Source organism: Lactuca saligna, chromosome 7 (assembly GCF_052625555.1).
Source record: "Lactuca saligna cultivar CGN05327 chromosome 7, ASM5262555v1, whole genome shotgun sequence".
Taxonomy (NCBI): Eukaryota; Viridiplantae; Streptophyta; class Magnoliopsida; order Asterales; family Asteraceae; genus Lactuca; species Lactuca saligna.
In genome coordinates this window covers 128994990-129015816 of record NC_136423.1, presented here as the reverse complement: position 1 = coordinate 129015816, position 20827 = coordinate 128994990, and the positions used below count along the sequence as shown (strand labels likewise).

At 32.6% G+C, this 20827-nt stretch overlaps 1 protein-coding gene across 1 annotated transcript; it reads left to right on the top strand.

Annotated features, from left to right (window-relative positions):
- The first annotated feature begins 13315 nt into the window (after positions 1–13315).
- LOC145005829 (protein LURP-one-related 10-like) lies at positions 13316–14522 on the top strand. The gene is made up of 3 exons (XM_078964946.1): positions 13316–13671; positions 13762–13992; positions 14152–14522. Exons 1-3 carry the CDS (start codon positions 13414–13416, stop codon positions 14374–14376), a joined length of 714 nt encoding a protein of 237 aa, XP_078821072.1. The 5' UTR covers positions 13316–13413; the 3' UTR covers positions 14377–14522.
- Positions 14523–20827: the final 6305 nt, after the last annotated feature.

Sequence of the window (20827 nt, the reverse complement as noted above, 5' to 3'; positions counted from 1 at the left end):
TGAGGTTGCCCTATCCTACCCGTTCGGCTAACGACCCTCCACCAATCAAGCAAGCGGTGGGTGTGAGTGTACACTCATTAAGCGCCATTTTATAGGCCGCAACCTTATACCCACCTTATAGACCGACTTCGTGAATGAGGCATACTAACGGTAAGACTAGCATTTAAGTTATACATATATATATATAGATATTAATCTTGTAATATTATATTCGTATAGGGTTGGATTTTAAACTTGTAAAATTCTAGGGTTTGAAATTTAAATTGTCTAAATTAAACTTTTAATCACAAAACATAAATTTCAAAACTTGAGGGCATGTTTTAAAACATTTAAAACATAAAGGATCAAATAACAAATAATTCAAATTAACAATTAATCACATAATTATCCATATTTGATTTATTTATGATTTCTTGAAAAACAATTTACTAATTTAATCAAAATAATTAGTAATTATCATATAAGGAAATTAAATAATTTATTAATTGATAAATATCTTTAATTAGATCAAAAATATAGTCATATATATCATAAAATCGGATTTGGGTTCATCTAATATGATAAAGGTAAGTTTCCATAAGATAAATATGAAAAAAATCCCGATTTTGGGTCTTCCTGACGCTCGGACTCGCCGAGTACCCAAACTGGACTCGCCGAATCAGGACAACTCGTCGAGTCCACTATGGGACTCGCCGAGTCCATGACTCAGAAACACAAAATTCGAATTTTGCAGTTAACATGCAAACAATCAAGCATCAATTTAATAGAAACTAATCTAGGCTCTGATACCACTGATGGGTTTTGGTCATATGAACATTCCTATGTGCACATACAAACCCTAATGCTTGGATCTAGGTTTCTCTAATTAAACATGCATTGAATCCAAGACTTCTAATGGCTAATTAGGTATAAGAACAATACAATACCAGAGTTAGAAGCATACCTTGAAACACTTGTTTGATCTTCTTGTTCTTGGAGCTTTAGAGTCACAATTGTCACTCCTCTAATGGCTTACAAACACCAACTATCAAAGAGAATGATTTGAGAGAGAGGAGAGAGGAGGAAATCGGCCAGGGTATCCTTGCTATAGAGGAGGTGTCGATTTCCCTATCCCAAGGGGTCTATTTATACTTGTAAAGCTCCTAGGGTTTTTCCCTTAAACCCTAATTGGATAACTTAGACTCTAAGTAATCCTAATCTTTCCTTGGATATGCCTTGGACGATTTTAGGCTTATCTTAGCCCTAGAAATCGTCCACCGTATATCCTATAATGATTCACAGCCTAAAGTGTAACTATCAAACAATTGACAGTTTATACCCTCTTATTTAATTAATCTCATTAAGTCACCAAATTCATACTAATTAATATATGACTTATATTAATCAAATAAGAATATTATTATTCCTTATATTATTCTCATAATATATTAATAATATCTATTCTCTCATAATAAATCATCCTGTCAAGTTGCTATGGTGAAGGCAACCCAAAAGGACCATGCACAATCGGGTCAAATACTTGCCAAATATAGTTGCAGCGTTAGACACTATTCCAACAGTATGATAGTTAGGGTAATACCTTGGAATATTCATATTTGAATGTATAATAGAGAAAACCATAGATCCAATGTATTTAGGGTTGCATGTACACCATATGAGTGTTAGAATGCTCAAAACCCAACAGGGATGTCATGTTCCAATACAAAGCAAAGACATAAACAATACATCATAAGCCTTACAACACTTATTTACAACTAGTTTCATATAATTCAAAAATCCCTCTTCATCATCCAAACTATGCTCTGGCTCAACTACCTGTAATATAAAAAGCTGAGTGGGTTAGGCTTAGGAGCCTTGTGAGCATATAGGGTTTTCAACCCACAAATAATAATAAATTTATTAACTTCATCGACCAATAATAAATTTATTAATTTCATCAACCCACAATAACCCTGATTACATATTCCCATTATCCTCACTTTACGTCCCTAAACACCTATCATAAGGGATCTAGCCTAAGGATCATCATCGGGATGGAATTTACTGCTAAGGGGATTCATCATCCATATATGTCCGTAAAGCAACCATGAGGGGGATGGAGTACACCAACGAACATATAGTTCACCAACACCTACAGGTTGCGAGCCTGCTAGCGTTCCACATGACTGTCTATAAAGGTCCGTGGTCGTCATCTATACTCCTCTAGATGACTAGAACAACAACAACAACAACATCGAGGTCTCTCATCATTTTAACACACACCAACTATTTGTAGATAAACTACATATACAATTTAAATCATATGAAAACTTGTATAAAACATTTATTCAACACCTATCTCAAATAAGCAAACAATAAATATACACATAGCACATATTTTATAAAAAAAAATACTTCATATTTTTTGTGTAAGATGAAAGTGACTATACACTCACATGATTTAACGATAATCGGGCAACACATCATTTCTTAAAACAATATTGGACTTCATGTGGGCAGAGTTTTGGCTCGACGACTCTTTTTCTCAGGATCTTCAGGCTCTCCAGGGCTTGCTTACGATGCTAGGATGATATAATAGGGTTAGGGGTAATTTTTGCAATATTGAAGAAAGTTTAGGGTGGGAGAATGAAAGTTTGCAACCTAAAATCGGATGGCATCGGGTGCTATTTATAGTGACTGATCCTAGGAGTTATGCTGGGTGTAACTTTAGAGTACGATGGGCGTACTCCCTCTTCAATCAGAATGTTGGGCGTACTAAGGGATAACTCTGGATGCATCCAAGCTACGAACACATGGTTGTCATGCAATGGAGTAGGCTACGTGACCAATCTCGAACCGTGAACATGAGTACGTTGGGCGTACTCTGAATTTTCAAACTTTAAAATTCGTAACTTTCTCATACGAGCTTCGTTTTTGACGTTCTTTATATCCACGCGTAGATGAGACTATGCTCTATAACTTTCGTTTAGACTCCGTCGGCTATCTTCGACTTTATTTTTAAAGTTATATTTTTAACAGGTCGGGACATGAAAAGTCCATTAAGAATTCATAACTTCTTCATCCTAAGTGCGTTTTTGTTTGTCGTTTTGCCGTTAGACTACTATTAACAAGATCTTCGATTCTCGTTTAGGTTGTTTCAGCTAAAAATCACTTGATCTAAAATTCGAATTTCGGGCTGCACACTGCTATACCAAATCTTAGAAAATTCATAACTTTCTCATACGAAGTCAGATTTGGACATACTTTTTATGCACGCTCTCGGTTAACGAACACTACAATTTTTCATTTAGTTCATTAATGGTAAAAAGCACTTTATCTTAAATTTATTTTTTACATCACACAGCATCGAGTCGGTTCTATCGCAAAATATCGACATGTCATAACTTCTTCGTTATAACTCAAATTTTGGTATTCTTTATATCTATGGAATCCTTATTTCAACCACTACAACTTTCTTCATAGATATCGCGTTTATCTAACATTTATTTTCGACGCTTATTTGTATTCTTAACTTATTAAATCATAATAATTAAGCAATAAACACATAATAATCAAATAATACATCTTTATTATTTCAAAATAAGTCACAAAGATTGACCTAGACTATTACATCATCATTAATGCCTAGCTTAGAAACACGGACATTACAATATCAAAATATAAAAAAACTAAATAGAAAACAGTGACTAACATATCAAAATATCAAAAGCTAGATATGCTGGAATATTAATCAGGACAAATTAAATCATTGAACATATTTTTTTAATCTTTTATGTTTTAACTAAATTGGATCGGAAAAGCAAGCCAAAATAACTAGTAATTAGATTCTCTATCTCTCTGCATCCTTCATTTTCATATCCAGAAATGAAAACATAAAATATAAAATCATTAAAAATAAAAATCAAGTAATTAGATTTTTTGTCTCTCTATATCCAAATCTGAATACACAAAATATATAAGATCATTAAAAATAAAAATATGTAAATAAAACTTCAATAGTGGAACATAGATCTATAAAATGAAATCTTTAATATTTATTCCAAATAACAGAAATCGATTATAAAGATCTAAATAATTAAAAAGAAAACCACACATATGAAGTAGTGCATTTTTAGAGAAATATGTTGTATATATACTAAATATTTTTAAATCCACTAGATATGTTAGGTGTTATGTGATGGTTCAGGTGAGAGAGGGGCCAATGGTGTTGCATGGTTGAAGCCAACAAGATTTTGAGATCTATAAAACAAAACAAAAACAAAAAAAATCTCAGATTTCATATTGTAAGATTTACCGATCAATGATAAGATACGGAAAAAGAAAACAAAATGTGTAGGCTATAGCCACTTTTAGTACTTGTTCAAACTTCATGAACTTTTACTGTTCGACATAGACTTTTACTGTTCAACATAGATATAAAGGTAGTCAAAAATATCCTAAATTGTGGTATGTATGAAGGTTGATGGAACGAATAAATAGATAGAAATAAAGGGATGCGGATGTCATAGAGGTGAGGTGATGGTATAGTGAAGGTATTGTAGAAGACGTTTCGAAGGGGCAACATGCATCGTCGGATTGTGGTCAGGGAATAGAAGCAAAAACGATTGTGATGGCAAGTGAGAGTAATGATGGCTGTTGTGGTGGTGAAATAAGGAGAGAATGAGTTATTTCCAGAAGTGGGATGAGGTAGCATTGGCGGATCGGCGGATCCTGGTGTCACAAGTATAGTGGAGGCTGTAGGAGATTAAGGCCCTGTTTGGTAGACTCTTAATTTTTCAGATTTAGACTGTTTGGTTACATATGAATATACGCCTCTTAGGGCTGTTTGGTAAGATCTGAATTTTTATGATCTGAATTTTTAAGAGGTCTGAATTTCTAAGAGGGTCTGAATTTTTAAGATCTGAATTCTTAACATGTTGTTTGTTTGGATCATCTGAATTGTTGTGCTAAATAATAAAAAAAGACCATTTTACCCTTTTGTATTATCTATTGTTAAATTCAATATTTTTATTTAAAAAAAAAACATAAACACCATATAAAATCCAAACAAAATTAAACACATATCCAATTCAATATTGCACCTCAGTTGATTTCTTTGGATGAAAGTATAATGGCACCTCTTTTCATTTTGTGAATCAATAATTGAACATATAGTGAAATGAAAAACTGAATGAAATCATACTTGTATAGCTGTATGCACAATCATAATTTCTTTGAACTCATGAATTCATAATGCAAAAACTATAACTCAGTTAACTTGGTTATCATCAACAAATTCTTGAAATTGCAAAGAACTATTAATTATTTTCTATCATTTACCATCTAGAAATCCCATGAGTTTCTTCAAACCATTAAACAATAATGAAGAAAAAGAATCTTGAGATGAATTATTAATTGTTATTACCAATTGTTGATCAACCAACTTTTTAACAAATTTAACAAATAATGTATGATAATTGAAGCTCCAATCTGAAACGAATTCTTCAGCCAAAACCCATTTGTCATCTTCCTCCATTCGATCCCATTTTCGCCTTAATTCCTTTTTCCCCAATCCAAGGTATAAGCACAGTTCTGCATACAAGAGCTTCCTGCTCCTTTTCATGGCTTACAGAGTTTGTACCATTCGGGTTTTCATCATTTCAAGCATTAAAATCGAATTACAGGATAAAAAGAAAATGTTACCTGCAGAAGATGTCGGAGGCAAAGGCAGCACAGGCGAAGCAGCGGAAAAGGGTGGCGAAGCAGCGGAAGACGGAGGCGAAGATGACGACGACGGCGACATTGCAGACATGATCGGAGCTAGAGAAGAAAAGGGAAGAAGAGAACCGGCGTCGATGAGAAAGCTGGAGGGCTTCACTGCCGGCGGCGATGGTGGAGGCGATGTCTCTAGCGGAGGCATTGTCCGAGGGGGATGACCAGAGGGGATGGGGAAGGGTTGCAATCAGAGTTTCAGTGGAAGGAACAAGAAGAGCGAAATTTATGAAGAAGAAAGGGCAAAGAAAAGAGAATATGAGATGAAGTATATGGGCAAAAGGGGAACACAGGTTCTTTTTATTTTTTTTTCAGACATGTATTTACATCTGAAAGTTTAAGAGGTATCTTAAAAATTAAGGCCCTGTTTGGTAGCCTCTTAATTGAAAAATTAAGAGGCAGACTCTTAATTTTTCAGATTTAGACTGTTTGGTTACATATGAATTTACGTCTCTTAATTTTTAAGATACCTCTTAAACTTTCAGATGTAAATACATGTCTGAAAAAAATAAAAAGAACCCGTGTTCCCCTTTTGCCCATATACTTCATCTCATATTCTCTTTTCTTTGCCCTTTCTTCTTCATAAATTTCGCTCTTCTTGTTCCTTCCACTGAAACTCTGATTGCAACCCTTCCCCATCCCCTCCGGTCATCCCCTTCGGACAACGCCTCCGCTAGAGACATCGCCTCCGGCAGCGAAGCCCTCCGGCTTTCTCTTCGACGCCGGTTATCTTCTGCCCCTTTCTTCTCCAGCTCCGATCATGTCTGCAATGTCACCGTCGTCGTCATCTTCGCCTCCGTCTTCCGCTGCTTCGTCACCCTTTTCCGCTGCTTCGCCTGTGCTGCCTTTGCCTCCGACATCTTCTGCAGGTAACATTTTCTTTTTATCCTGTAATTCGATTTTAATGCTTGAAATGATGAAAACCTGAATGGTACAAACTCTGTAAGCCATGAAAAGGAGCAGGAAGCTCTTGTATGCAGAACTGTGCTTATACCTTGGATTGGGGAAAAAGGAATTAAGGCGAAAATGGGATCGAATGGAGGAAGATGACAAATGGGTTTTGGCTGAAGAATTCGTTTCAAATTAGAGCTTCAATTATCATACATTATTTGTTAAATTTGTTAAAAAGTTGGCCGATCAACAATTGGTAATAACAATTAATAATTCATCTCAAGATTCTTTTTCTTCATTATTGTTTAATGGTTTGAAGAAACTCATGGGATTTCTAGATGGTAAATGATAGAAAATAATTAATAGTTCTTTGCAATTTCAAGAATTTGTTGATGATAACCAAGTTAACTGAGTTATAGTTTTTGCATTATGAATTCATGAGTTCAAAGAAATTATGATTGTGCATACAGCTATACAAGTATGATTTCATTCAGTTTTTCATTTCACTATATGTTCAATTATTGATTCACAAAATGAAAAGAGGTGCCATTATACTTTCATCCAAAGAAATCAACTGAGGTGCAATATTGAATTGGATATGTGTTTAATTTTGTTTGGATTTTATATGGTGTTTATGTTTTTTATTTAAATAAAAATATTGAATTTAACAATAGATAATACAAAAGGGTAAAATGGTCTTTCTTATTATGTAGCACAACAATTCAGATGATCCAAACAAACAACATGTTAAGAATTCAGATCTTAAAAATTCAGACACTCTTAGAAATTCAGACATTTTAAAAACTCAGATCTTAAAAATTCAGATCTTACCAAACAGCCCCTAAGATGAGAGACATAGCAACAACGACAAACAAAGGCAGTGGTGTAGGGTGTCGTAGGCATGATGGCCGCCGACTACGTAATGGCCTCTGAAGGCTAGTTAGTAAGGTTGTCAAGCTAGGTTTTTTTTTTAAGAAGTTGACTTTTTAGGGCTATTTTTTTAAGAGATATGTGTTTGGAAAGAAATCGGTAAAGGAGAAAATTAAAACTTTCCTTATATAATTGTTTAAAGAGATGAGTATGTTAAGGTTTTTTATCTATTAATTTTGTTTGACTAATATTCAATCACATGGATAACCAACTTTTAGTCTATACCATACAAAATTAATTCAATAATCTATATATTTTTTTTTCTTATTTTTAAAACTTTAGTCCTAAAAATTATGGTACCTCAATTATATATATATATATATATATATATATATATATATATATATATATATATATATATATATATATATATATATATATATATAATAATAATAATAATAATAATAATAATAATAAACTTAAACAATAATTTCGTTAAAATAAAATAAAGGTTTTTATAGAAAATTCCTAAAATTATATGTTTAACAAAATAGTCACAAGTTAATCCGTTACCGGTTTAAACCGGAAAAAAATGGTCAAATTGCCACTTTTACCGGTTTTGCGACTATTTTGTAAACTTGTGCAAACTATTAAGACTTTTTCCCCGTTAACAATGTGTAATGATTATGAGTTTGCATCATTTTTTTTTTGTATTTTTTTGTATAAAGTCACGATTTTAGAAAAAGAACCAAATATTTACTAGTATTTATTAAATCATGCTTAATATTTGGTTTTAACGGTAATACCGTATGATAATAAAAAAAAAATTAAGTAGTTTATTGTTTCATATCATTCGAATCGGACAGAGGTAAGTTTCAATCCTAGATTCAACGTTATCTCAAAAAAAAAAAGTTGGTGAAACATTAAAGTTATAAATGAACATAAAGCTATATTTGACGTACTATAACTGAAAAGCTAGCTGTTAAATAAAAAGTTAGCTAATATATAAAAAGCTAACTGATAAAAAATAATGTTTGGTAAAACTAGCTGAAATATATAAAATTACATAAAAGGACATGTAAGCGTATGTGTTTCTATATTTAATTAAGGAGTGTATTTGGAAATTTTTTAAAAAGCTCCAAAAAAGCTAGTTTAAGTAGTTTTTCAAAAAACTAGTTTATAATCTAAGTTATAAACTATTTTTTGACTTACCAAAAACGACAACATAAAAAAGCTCGAAAAATAAGCTAGCTATGGCGCACCAAACACAGCCTAAGTCAAAACACGTACAGTCCTCCACTGATGTATGTTATCAATTGCGCGCTATAGCGGTGCTATATCGCCGCTATAGCATTTCGCGGTGATCCACAACCGCTATTTTCAAGTTATCGGTTTTACTTTGCGGTACCACAATTTGCACCGCAATTATCCGCTATTCACCGTTCTTTGTATCACCGAGATAGCGGCTCTATGGGCGCTTTTTCTTTTTATTTCACGTTTGATTACATTTAGGCCATTTAATTAATTTGTCAATGAAAAAGTAACTTTTAGTGCGCCCGATAATTGCATTTTAAAAAGCCCAATATATAACCTAATTAAAATCATTCACAATTTGGTGAATTACAAACCTATAGTGACTTGAATCCTTGATGAATGACGAGGGCTTGAGCTGCTGCGATGCTGCCTATGACGAATGGACGATTAACGAAGATGAACACACCTGCGGATGCTTCTTCGAATCTAGCTCCTTAGTTAATCGATCACAGTCCACAAAAAACTTGAATTTGGTCTTCACTCTTCGGCCTTCACTACCCTTCAATCGACCTCCACTACTCCACAGTCCATACTCCACAACATCGAGGTGCATTGACTCCCTTCTCCTTTAATCGGCTTCCAAGTTCCAACAGCCAAACAGGTAACAACTAACAACCTAATGCTTTCTTTTCTAGAAAACAGTAGAGACTAGAGGCTAGAGACATACACATTGTGATTTCAAGTCTCAACATATATATATTCACTATTCAATGACATTCTCTTATTTTACACATACAATTTTACATATAACTTTATAGTTTACATATATTCCACTGTTTACATATATTCCATTGATCAATTTTTACATTTATGTTACATGGAGAATGAAGTTGTTATTCCACTTATTAGTTTCATACAACTTTACTGTTTACATATATTCCACTGTCCATTTATGTTTTTCAGTTTGTGAAGTCATGTGAATTGTGATCTAATCAGTTAAGATGTAAGAAATAGGAACATAGAACATTAAGTTGTTATTTTGTTAATGAATAATGAGTGATGAGTAATGACACGTGATTGTGAAACAGGTTTAATCAATTGTGAATTTGCAAATATGGAAGAGAATTCTTCACATGCTTCTGTGAATCCGTCCACCACCACTCCTACTAATACGAGATCAGATTCCAATATAACTAGTGTAAATGCAAATAAAGATATGGCTTGGGAATGGGGAGTTCAAAAGGATCCATTAAAAAAACAAAATATTTGGTGCACCTTGTGTGACAAGAGAGTATGTGGAGAGATCATAAGGTTAAAAGAACACCTCACTCATACGGGAGCAAATGTAGCTGCTTGCACTAAGGTGACTACGAAGATCACTAAGAAAGTGCTTGAATCAATGAAAGAAAAAGAAAAGAAAAAAAGGAAAGAAAAAGAACAACAAAAATACTTAGATCAACAAGTTGTAGACCTTTCTGAAAATGAGGACGAGCAAGATGATACCCTACAAGTTATAAAAAGAAAGTTTGTAAGTTCTAGTAATATATAGGGTCCTATTGATGATGTTTATAAGTCAGACCATGGGGAAGGAAAGCAATCTACATTGGATAAGAATAATCCGATTAAAGAGAAGTTGAAGAAGGTAGCTTGGAAGAAGATTGCGGTTTGGGCTTATTCAGTAGGGTTACCTTTCAATGTCGTACGTGATGAGAGTTTCCAAGATGCGATCAATGCCATTGGAGAATATGGAAAAGGTAATCATTTTTGTTACCTTTCTGATTTGATTAATGTTAAGTTGTTAACATTTTTATATTTACTAATTTTGTTAATTATATAAATGATAGGTATGCCGGCTCCAAGTTATCATAATATGCGGGTGACATTGCTAAAGGATGTGTTAGAAGATACCCACCAGTTTGTGGATTCATTTCAACCACAATGGAAGAAATTTGGATGTAGCATTATGTCTGATTTTTGGACAGATGGCAAGCAGAGATCTTTGATTAATTTTTTAGTCAATTGTCCTACTGGTACAGTTTTTCTAAAGTCGATTGATGCATCGGAGCATATACATAATGCTGAATATATTGTGAAGAAGGTAAATGAGGTGATAGTAGAAGTTAGAGAGGAAAACGTTGTATAGGTAATATTTGTTTCTAATTAGTTATTAGTTATTAATTTTATTTTAAAAAAATTATATCCATTTTATTAGTTAAGTTTTTTTTTTTTAATTTTTTTTTTATTTCTTATAGTTTATTACAGAAAACGGTTCAAACTACAAAGCTGCAGGAAAGATTTTGGAAGAACAATATCCAAAATTATTTTGGACTCCATGTGCATCACACTGTGTGAACCTCATTCTACAAGATATTGTGAAGAAAGAAGCAACAATCGTGACCGCTTTGACTGAAGCAAGAGCTATTGTGGTTTATATTTATAACCAATGAAGGATTCTTAATATAATGAGAAAGTTGACAAAGAATAGAGAGTTGCATATGTCTTATGTAACTAGATTTGCTACCAGTTTTACACCTTACAGGTGTCCATGAGAATCGACACCATCTCCAAGTGTTGTTTGTATCTAAGCAATGGAGAAAAAGTGACTTTGCAAAGAAAGCTCCTGGAAAGAGAGTTGAGAAGATAGTAGCAAAACAATCTTTTTGGGATGGTGTATATTTAGCTTGCCAAATATATGCTCAATTGGTGGATATTGTTCGTTTGGTTGACACAGAAGAAAGACCGTTCATGAGATACATCTATGATGCGATGAGTTGAGCGCAAGATCAAATAAGGAAAAATCTAAATGATGGGAATAATGACAAAAAAAAGATTGGCAGGTAGAATTTTTTCTATCATTCAAACAAGATGTAACGACCAACTTCTTCATCCCTTACATTCAGGTATAAATCTTTTACTTATTAGTTATTAATTTAATTTAAAAATAGTATGCAATTATTTAATTTTAAAATGTTAGTGAATGACTTAATGGACAGCTGGGTGTTTCCTTAATCCCGTAATTTTTCCTGGAGATAAATCAAAGGAATATGAGGCCAATAAACAGATTATGACGATACTTTATGTTGCTATTTACCGTCTTGTTCCCGATGAAGATGAAATGATACTTTGAGACAAGAATTGAATCTCTACATTGATTTAAGTGGACAATTTGGATCCCCATCTGCTAAAAGGAGTATGACAAAAGTTGCACCGTGTAAGTATAAAAATTATAATGTAATCAAAAGTATTTATTTCTTAATTTTTATTAACTTAGGAACTTTTTTTTTTATAAATTGTAGATATATGGTGGCGTTCTTATGGAATAGATACACCTATCTTACGAAAGTTTGCTATCACGGTTCTTAGTCAAACTTGTAGTGCTTCACCTTGTGAACGAAATTGGAGTACATCTGATAATGTAAGATTTTTTACTTATTTTTAACAATTATTTTTATAATTATAATTTATAAATGATATTAGCTTGATTGGAACTTTTAACATATTAACTAAAATATTTTAATTCTTTTGTTGCAGCTGTATTCTAAGAAAAGAAATTGTTATTTGCAACAAAACTAAATGAACTTTTATTCATCCAATACAACATAAGGTTGCAAAAGCACTTCATATCTTTACAAAACAAATATTTGGATCCTATATATTTTGCTACGAGATGTTGAGGAGAATGATGACTCAACTATACCAACGGAAGATGACCTTCAAGACTTTGTAGATGGTGGTGATGACCTTCTTTGGTCAGATGTGCAAGAAGTAATGGGAGAAAATGTAGACGATCAACCAAATACTAGGAGCAAACAACGTTATAGAGACGATGATTGTGATGATATTAGAGATGTGAGGAACAATCTTGATGAAGAAGTGAATGCCTTCGATGATGTTGACTCAGAAGCCGAACCCTTGCCATGCGATTAAAGTGTATTTGACACTTTGACACTAGGTAACTTCTATATTACTATATTAGAACTTTTAACATTATGTTATGTTTTTCTATGAATTTTTAGGTTTTCTGATATTAATTATATATAGACTTTTTAGATTTTATGATAGTAATCTAAATATAATATAAAAATATTAAATTATATGTAATATTAAAAAAACCGCTATATAGCACCGCTATACTTCCGCAAAAACCGCGAATTCAAATAGCGGCCTGTGACCGCTATCGAAATTGTGACCGTGATAACTGCATAGCTGCTACAACAAAATCTGTTGATTCTATTCCAAATGAAATTACTCACTTATAAATTTGTATCCAAACGTTGCAGAATCCTCAACATTTTTAGAGATAGTTGATTGCAATAAACTCAAAAAGATAAGCAAGCTTATACATATCAAATACGACCTTAATTCGGTATAAAGAATTACATATATTTTGATATAAAGCAGTTGACATCAATTATCCATACTACATAGAAAACAATAACCCTTATTCCATTGACCTTCCCAAAAACCAACCACATGTAATAAAAATATGTAGGTGTTGATCAGTCGATGTCAGTTTACCAAGTATGAGACGAGGGTAGACCTTGTTAAAGCAATGCCGTGTTGGAGGTTTCCTCTCACAAACTTCCGAACCCCAAAAAAGTAATCCGTCAACAGGGGGATGCATATCTTATAAAAAGCCTTTCATTCATGCTCTCTGTCTGTATACTGAAGATGGCTCAAGCAAGCTATGCACCTTTGTCTTCTCCAGTTTCTGTGATAGGGTCTCAGTTCATGGTACCATATCAATTCGATATTATAGTTGATACAAATTCACGCGGAAACCTTGTGATCACTGATATCAACCATAGAATCCTGTTCAAAGTGAAACCATGCGACACATTCTTTCACCATCAGAGAGTGCTACTTGATGTTGATGACAAACCCATCGCTGTGATCCGTGAAAAGGTGATTTAACGCTCAAACTTTAATATAATTTGTACGTTTTTTTTTCTTGTTTGGGGTTTAAAATAGACTAATATATCTAATATCTTCCAGATCATGACTGAACACCACCGATGGAATGTATTCAAAGGTGACAGTAAAAGTAAATCGGATATAATATTTAGTGCTAAAACACCTAACATGATCCAGATTAAGACCGGTGTTCACGTGTTCTTGGCAAACAAAACCGGTAGTAATAATGTTTGTGATTTCAAGATCAAAGGAAGCTGGTCCAACAGAAACTGCACTATTTACGTGGGAGATACTTTAACACCAATAGCCCAAGTAAGTAATTCTCATACCTTTTACTTGGTTTAATTAATTTCTATTATATTTCCTTCCATCTTTTCAGTTATGCATGTGTGTATAACTGAAAAGAATGGGTAATTAACTTCATGTACTTAGAGCTCAAGCTGAAACTAATTAATGGACTTATTCTTGTAGATGTCTAAACTGGAATCATCCGTGCATGCAAAGCTGGTTGAGGGCAAATTCATGGTGACCATTTGTCCCAAAGTGGATCATGCGTTTGTGGCCACACTTATAGCGATTGTTGAGGCTATGAAAATGGTAAGCGCTGACAAAAAACAGAAACTTTTGTTGGGTGTTGGTAGAGGTGTGGGTGGTGTTGTTGTTTCTACAATACTTCCTGCAGTACTTCTTATATAGTAGTACTTGTGTTAGTTGCATTACTTGTCTCTATTCCTAAATTCCTTGTTGATGGATCAATGCGTGTATTAATTATATATAGTTTACCCTGGACCTATATGATGTGGTATTAAACATATTTTCAGTAGTTCTTCCTATTGTTTTAAGTCCCTGCTGTCCATGTTGTTTTACTCTATATTTCTCTTCTTTTTTAGCAGCAAAATGGTATAGAGGAAGATGCGAATGTGTGTTTTTTGAATAGAAAGGAAAGTTTATTATCCAAATAGTGTACAAAATATCCAACTGAAATCTTATTGGACGTCTTCCTAAAACTTGTAATAGATAGTAACAAAAAAAAGTTAGTGGAATCTTTTCAAAATGTATCGTCCTAAAGGATGAAAACGTCTAAAAGTAACCTTCACGCCGGTTTAGAAGTGAGAAAATGTGGAAACTGCTACGGAGGGTCCAAAGTGTACTTGATAAAATGTTAAGGGACTTTTTTCCTAGAAACAAAAGTCAGTAAAATGGGATGTGATCGAGGTTGGCCAAAACATATTGGGTGCAATGGGTATACGTACGTGGCTTGAATTGGGCAATTTTGGTGAATTAATTCACTTGACAGTTGCTAGTAACGACATAAAGCTGAAGAAAGCTTAAGTTTTAAATTAGTTACAAATTCAAAGTTTCAAACCAAAAACATAAACTCACTTCGAATTCGATTTATGTTTTTGGTTTGATTCGGTTTTGTTTGGTAACCACCCGAATACTTAAGTGATTAAGGTTGTTTTAAATACTTAAATATGATTTATTTTCGTTTATATAAAACCGTACTTTCAATATTATATTTTGGCCACAGAGAACTTAAGTTATGGACTTTAGCAATGTTCTTTAAATAAATTTCCACAAAATAGTCACTTCCCAATTATTGAAATAACAAAGAATGGACCCACTCATATCAACAAAAGTAGTGTATTAGTCACGTGTTGGAAAATAGTTAAAGTTAATATATATATATATATATATATATATATATATATATATATATATATATATATATATATATATATATATATATATATGATAATATTAATTTTTATAATTGTGATTTACATGGTATATCAACATCGAAACCAAATTTTTTGCTTTAATTTTGCTAAGTTTATTTTTTCATTTAAGAATACTTATTATATGTGTTAATATGTCTCTGAAAAAAAATTTCTAATAAAATAAGGACTATAAACAATAATTATTTAAAATTACAACAAAACACATGGAATAATAGTTATTACGTTGTTGTACATATGATCCATACTATTACTGACACAGATATGAAGTTAGTTCCTACCACATTGGTTGGCTTGAAACCCTGATACAAATATGGGTGGATCAGAAAGTATAGCAAAATACAAAAAAATATGAAAACATTCAATCGAACACCGGGTAGGTAGCTGACAAAAAATGTTTGAATCTTTAAGAAGAAATGTATAATTGAATTTAATTGGTTAAAACTATCTGAATGTAGACAAATAAAATAAGTCGAATGAAATCGAAAAGAGATTTCTCTGCAAGCAGAATATTTGAACAATGGTTGCATCTGAAATAAATGATTTCAATACATAAACTAAACATTTAAAATCCAAGTGCCCCAAAACATTTTACAAATATTTTTTCTTCACCTATAGCTACATAGTGAAAAGGGAAAGGGAAGTAATATAAATTATCACTATTCTTCATCTGGCATCTACATTAGTAAAATAACATAGATAATATAGAATTCATAATCATATCCAAGGTATACTCAAAATAATTAACAATAACATCCCATTATATAATTAAAAAAAAGGTTTTAGCTCTAAAATTTGTTTTCCGGTTTTGCGTTATCCATTTTTCGATACAAAATGGATGAATTTTGGTTCTCTATATAAGAAAAAATTTAATAAATTATGTAAAGTCAAAAGAATGATGTCGTAATTGGAGTTTTTGTTTTATTTATAGAAAAAATAAACATACACTCACACAATAACTGTTAAAGTATAGTGTTGTAATTGCTACGCATTTGAATGTAAGATGGTATAAAATGGAGTTTTCACTGTATTTTCAGAATATATATATATATATATATATATATATATATATATATATATATATATATATATATATATACAAACATTAATAGAAAACGAAAATTACACATTCATTTTTTTTTCAAAAAAAAAATCAATAAACATAGTAACATAGAAACAAACACATGAACATAAATGCACACACATATGTAGACACACTCATACACAATACAATGCGGAAACAAATATGAAAAAAAAGAAAACAATACACATAGAAAGAGAACAATGCAGGAAGAAACAAAAAAAAAAAATTGAAAGTATTTTTAATAGACTTCTCGGATGGATTAAAATCGACTGGTACACACTTTGACTGTAATCAAACAGGTGCACGCTTTGATTGGAATCAAAAGAGGGAGACGACAAAAGAAGTTTAATTCCAAACAAACTAATTTCATTTCGGGTTTCGACTTTTATAACTGAAATAAAAAAGGATCGGATTTTAGTCGGTAACATAATTGGAAAATTTTTCCAGATTTCATTGATCAAACTGAATCAAACGAAATATCTATTTTTGAAATAGATAATTTATATAAGTGATTAATACGTGGGGAATTTACGTGCAAAAGTAGAGTACATTCATTTTATATTGGATGTATATTTGGTATAAGATAAAAAAAATTCAAAATATTTAAAAACAAAGCCATATCATTTTAAAAATAATCCAAAAATAATAATTTTTAAAAGTACAATCCTATTAAAGAACTTTTTTTTTAAAGTTTAATCCTAAAAACATTTTCCCTAGAAAATTGTCATATTAATTACCAACTAATGAACAATTAAAAATATATATTACATAAATGGTCTATTTGTGAAAATGCTACATAAATGGTGTGTATTAAAAAACATTCATAAATGGTCTATATATATGAAAGAAAATCTCAAGATACTTTCTGTTAACAAAATGTTTTTTTTTTTTTAAAAACAAAAGAAAAAAACTATTGTCTTAATAAGTTCTAATGTAAAAAAACAATAAAACTATTCAATGTCATCTATAATGAATTCTCAAAGTAACTTTTTTGATAGTACAATGATATTAATAAACTTTTTTGCAAAGTTTAAAGTTATTAATGAAATTTGTTTCTAGAAAGCAGTCCTTCAAATGAGCTTCAATATATAGAAAAAAAAAAATTTCATATCATCTAAAAATAATCCATAAAGGTAATTTTTAAAAAATTTCTAAGGTTATATGTGAACTTTTTTTATATTTTATTTTATTATTTTTTTTTGTTTTTTACAAAGCTCAATACTATTTTTTTTTTGTAACATTTAAGTTTGGGTAAGTTCTTGCTTTAGTCCCTTATGCTAAGATGTTTTCAATATGGTTCTTTGGTGCTATGTGGGGTGTACTTTATGAGTACTCTTAGCGTATTAGCCTCCCGATGATCGTGAATCCAATCCACATATGTCCAGTGTATGTGGAGTACGCATGCCTAGGACAAACCCTATTTTTTAGGGTTTGTGCCCTATTTAAGCATCTTAAACGCACATCTTGGACATTTTAGACAACCTCCATATCTTCTAAACCCTAAGTTCGCCCCTAGCCTTTGTTTTGGTGCTTTTGAGCTCTTGAGAAGAATTTTGGTGTGTTCTTATGCATTTTGAAGTGGTAGAAGGAGACTGAATACTCATTTCTTGGAGTAGAGATTACATATACAGAGTTAGCATCTTCATTTCGAGCGATTTGAAGTATAAAGTTCTTAGCTTGTCAACTCCTTGTGTAGATCTAGTTTAGGTTTGTTTATGGCTTATTTTGGTTCATTTTGGTTTTTACTTATGAGTAAAGGTTGTTTTAGAAGCTTAGCCCTTAGATATGGACGTTTTAAGGGTCCCTTATGCATAAAAATGCAAGGTTTATGGTGGATCTTGACCCATGCATATGTTAATGCCTTTGTTAAGCTCTTTTTGAGCTCTTGAGCCCCATTGAGCCATGCATGCTCGTAAAATTGCAAACTTTACGTGATACGTCATCTTTAGGTACAAGATTTGAGAGTTTGGATTAATGACTTAGCCGGTTAAGTGCTTAATGGAGTGGATTGGCACACTATGGAATATGCAGGGTGTACCCAATTGGTATGCTATGCGTACTACCGCAGTTGGAGTACACTAAGTGTACGAGATGAGTTCGCCTCGCGTACTCAGCAGATCGGCCTTGGACTTGGCGTTTTCGGTATTGGGCCAATGTTTGGGCCTTACTGGATCATCAAATTTCTATGTTAGACTTTGGACTAGCAGGTTGGGCTTCCTTGGATTTTAGGCCCATGATTGGTTGGACCCAATTTGGAAGATTTTGCCATATTTAGGCCTTGGGTTGCCAAGTTGAATTTGGGCCGTCATAGTAGTTGAATCGGGCCTTGGCCTTGGTTATGGGCCCAATAGATTAGGCGGGTGGTTATGGATTGGAATCCAATGAATAATTGGATATTATTGGTATGATAGCGCGGGGATTTGTTCGGCCAGCAAGTAAAGATTTAGCTGTGTGATTCAACAGTTAGAGGTGAGTTTCCTCACTGTGTTTACCGGGTCGAAGGCACCAATGTCGACCCATGGTTTATTATTAAAGAATGCTAGATGTATGTGTGACTCTTGCAAGTGTTATGTGTTGGTTTGCTTACCGGGAAAGGCCCGATGCAGGGGCGGGGCCGAATGAATTTATTGTATGTTATCGTCTTTATGATTATTGCATGTGTTCGTATGATTATATGATTACTTGTATACCAGGCGAGGCGTATTGTCGGGTGGGGCCTGATGACTGATAGATTTGTATATCGAGTGGGGCTCGTTGCCAGGAGGGCCCCGAGGTCGGGTTGGACTCGATGTCGAGCGAGGCTCGATGAAGGGAGGGCGCCCATTTTGTGTTTATTATGCATGGTATGTGGTATTGTACAGAATTCACTAACCTTTGTGCTTACGAATTTCATTTTATGTTACAGGTTCTTTTGGTTTGAAAGGGAAGAGCCGAGAACTATTGTAGAGCACACACCACCTTATTCCGCATTTTGTGATTTACTATTATGTTCTTGATGTATTAGACATCTTTTATTCCACAATGGTTTGATCATGTTGTTTTGGATAATTGTTTTAGTTATTTGGAAATCAAAAATATTTGGTCTTAATTTTTGGGACATTACAAGTTGGTATCAGAGTCTTATTTTGAGAGATTTAGACACACTCTTAGGTGTGTCTGAACTGAAATTGAGGATTTGGTAAAAAAAATTCAAAAAAGGAAATGTTTATAAAAGGGTTTTCTAATACAAGAAAAGGGTGTGGTGCATGAAATCAACCGAGCTTAAGTAAGTTTTTCCAAAATACCCACTGAAATTGAAGATTTGGTAAAAAATTTCAAAAAATGAAATGTTTATAAAAGCGTTTTCTAATACAAGAAAAGAGTGTGGTGCATGAAATCAACCGAGCTCAAGTACGTATTTCCAAAATGCCCATATATGTTATATGATATGATTTGATCTATGAATCTGTGATTCATATGTTAGTAAGGACTGAGGATATGCTCAATATTTTGCATGATAGAATGTTGGGATAGATGCCTATGTATGCCTATTGTATGAGCTTATAGAATTACATGCTAGTGCCGATTAATCCGTGATACGACAACCTAATTGGATTATGCTTGATTCGAAGTACTTAAGGCACAAAAGATGGTTGCTTTGTGCTTTTTACATGTGTCACTAACATCAGCTAATTGTAATCGAATATGTTAAGTTACGTATTATAAAGACTAAATAACTTCAGAAGGTTAGATTCTAACCATATTGCATAGCTCTTGTTTGATTCCAACCATTGTAGTGTGAGACCTCTCATTCGAAGAATTATCCGATTTTAGTGATATGTAATTATATATGCAACTAATGGCGAAGAATGGTGCGGTGGTTACCATAGGAAAACCTAGGAAGAGATTTAGTGCTGGAAGCCTTACCTTGATAAGAATTAGTTGTACAGATAAGGAGTGGATTGGAGGATTCAAGTCAATCCTTGAGAAATTACGGATAAATGTTCAATTTAATATGGGCCCGTACTACTGGAAGCAGATGATCCGTACTTGAGTCAAGGAGAGTTGCGATGAAACCATGAAGCTTGTAGAATATGAGATTCCTCGATATATATATATATATATATATATATATATATATATATATATATATATATATATATATATATATATATATATATATATATATATATATATATATATATATATAAACAGTAAATAGTGTGAGAATGTAAAATCACTATTTTTATGTTATTATTCTGTAATGAATTTTATATCCACAACTTTATGTTATTATTCAGCAATGAATAAGTGAATAGTCATAAATTAAAACTAAAATTATAAT

What these genes read in the sequence shown, in the direction of transcription:
- LOC145005829 (XM_078964946.1), top strand. Translation starts at nt 13,414, where the DNA reads ATGCTCTCTGTCTGTATACTGAAGATGGCTCAAGCAAGCTATGCACCT. An exon ending in TCGCTGTGATCCGTGAAAAG is followed by an intron (nt 13,672 to 13,761) that starts GTGATTTAACGC and finishes AATATCTTCCAG; the next exon opens with ATCATGACTGAACACCACCG. An exon ending in CTTTAACACCAATAGCCCAA is followed by an intron (nt 13,993 to 14,151) that starts GTAAGTAATTCT and finishes TTATTCTTGTAG; the next exon opens with ATGTCTAAACTGGAATCATC.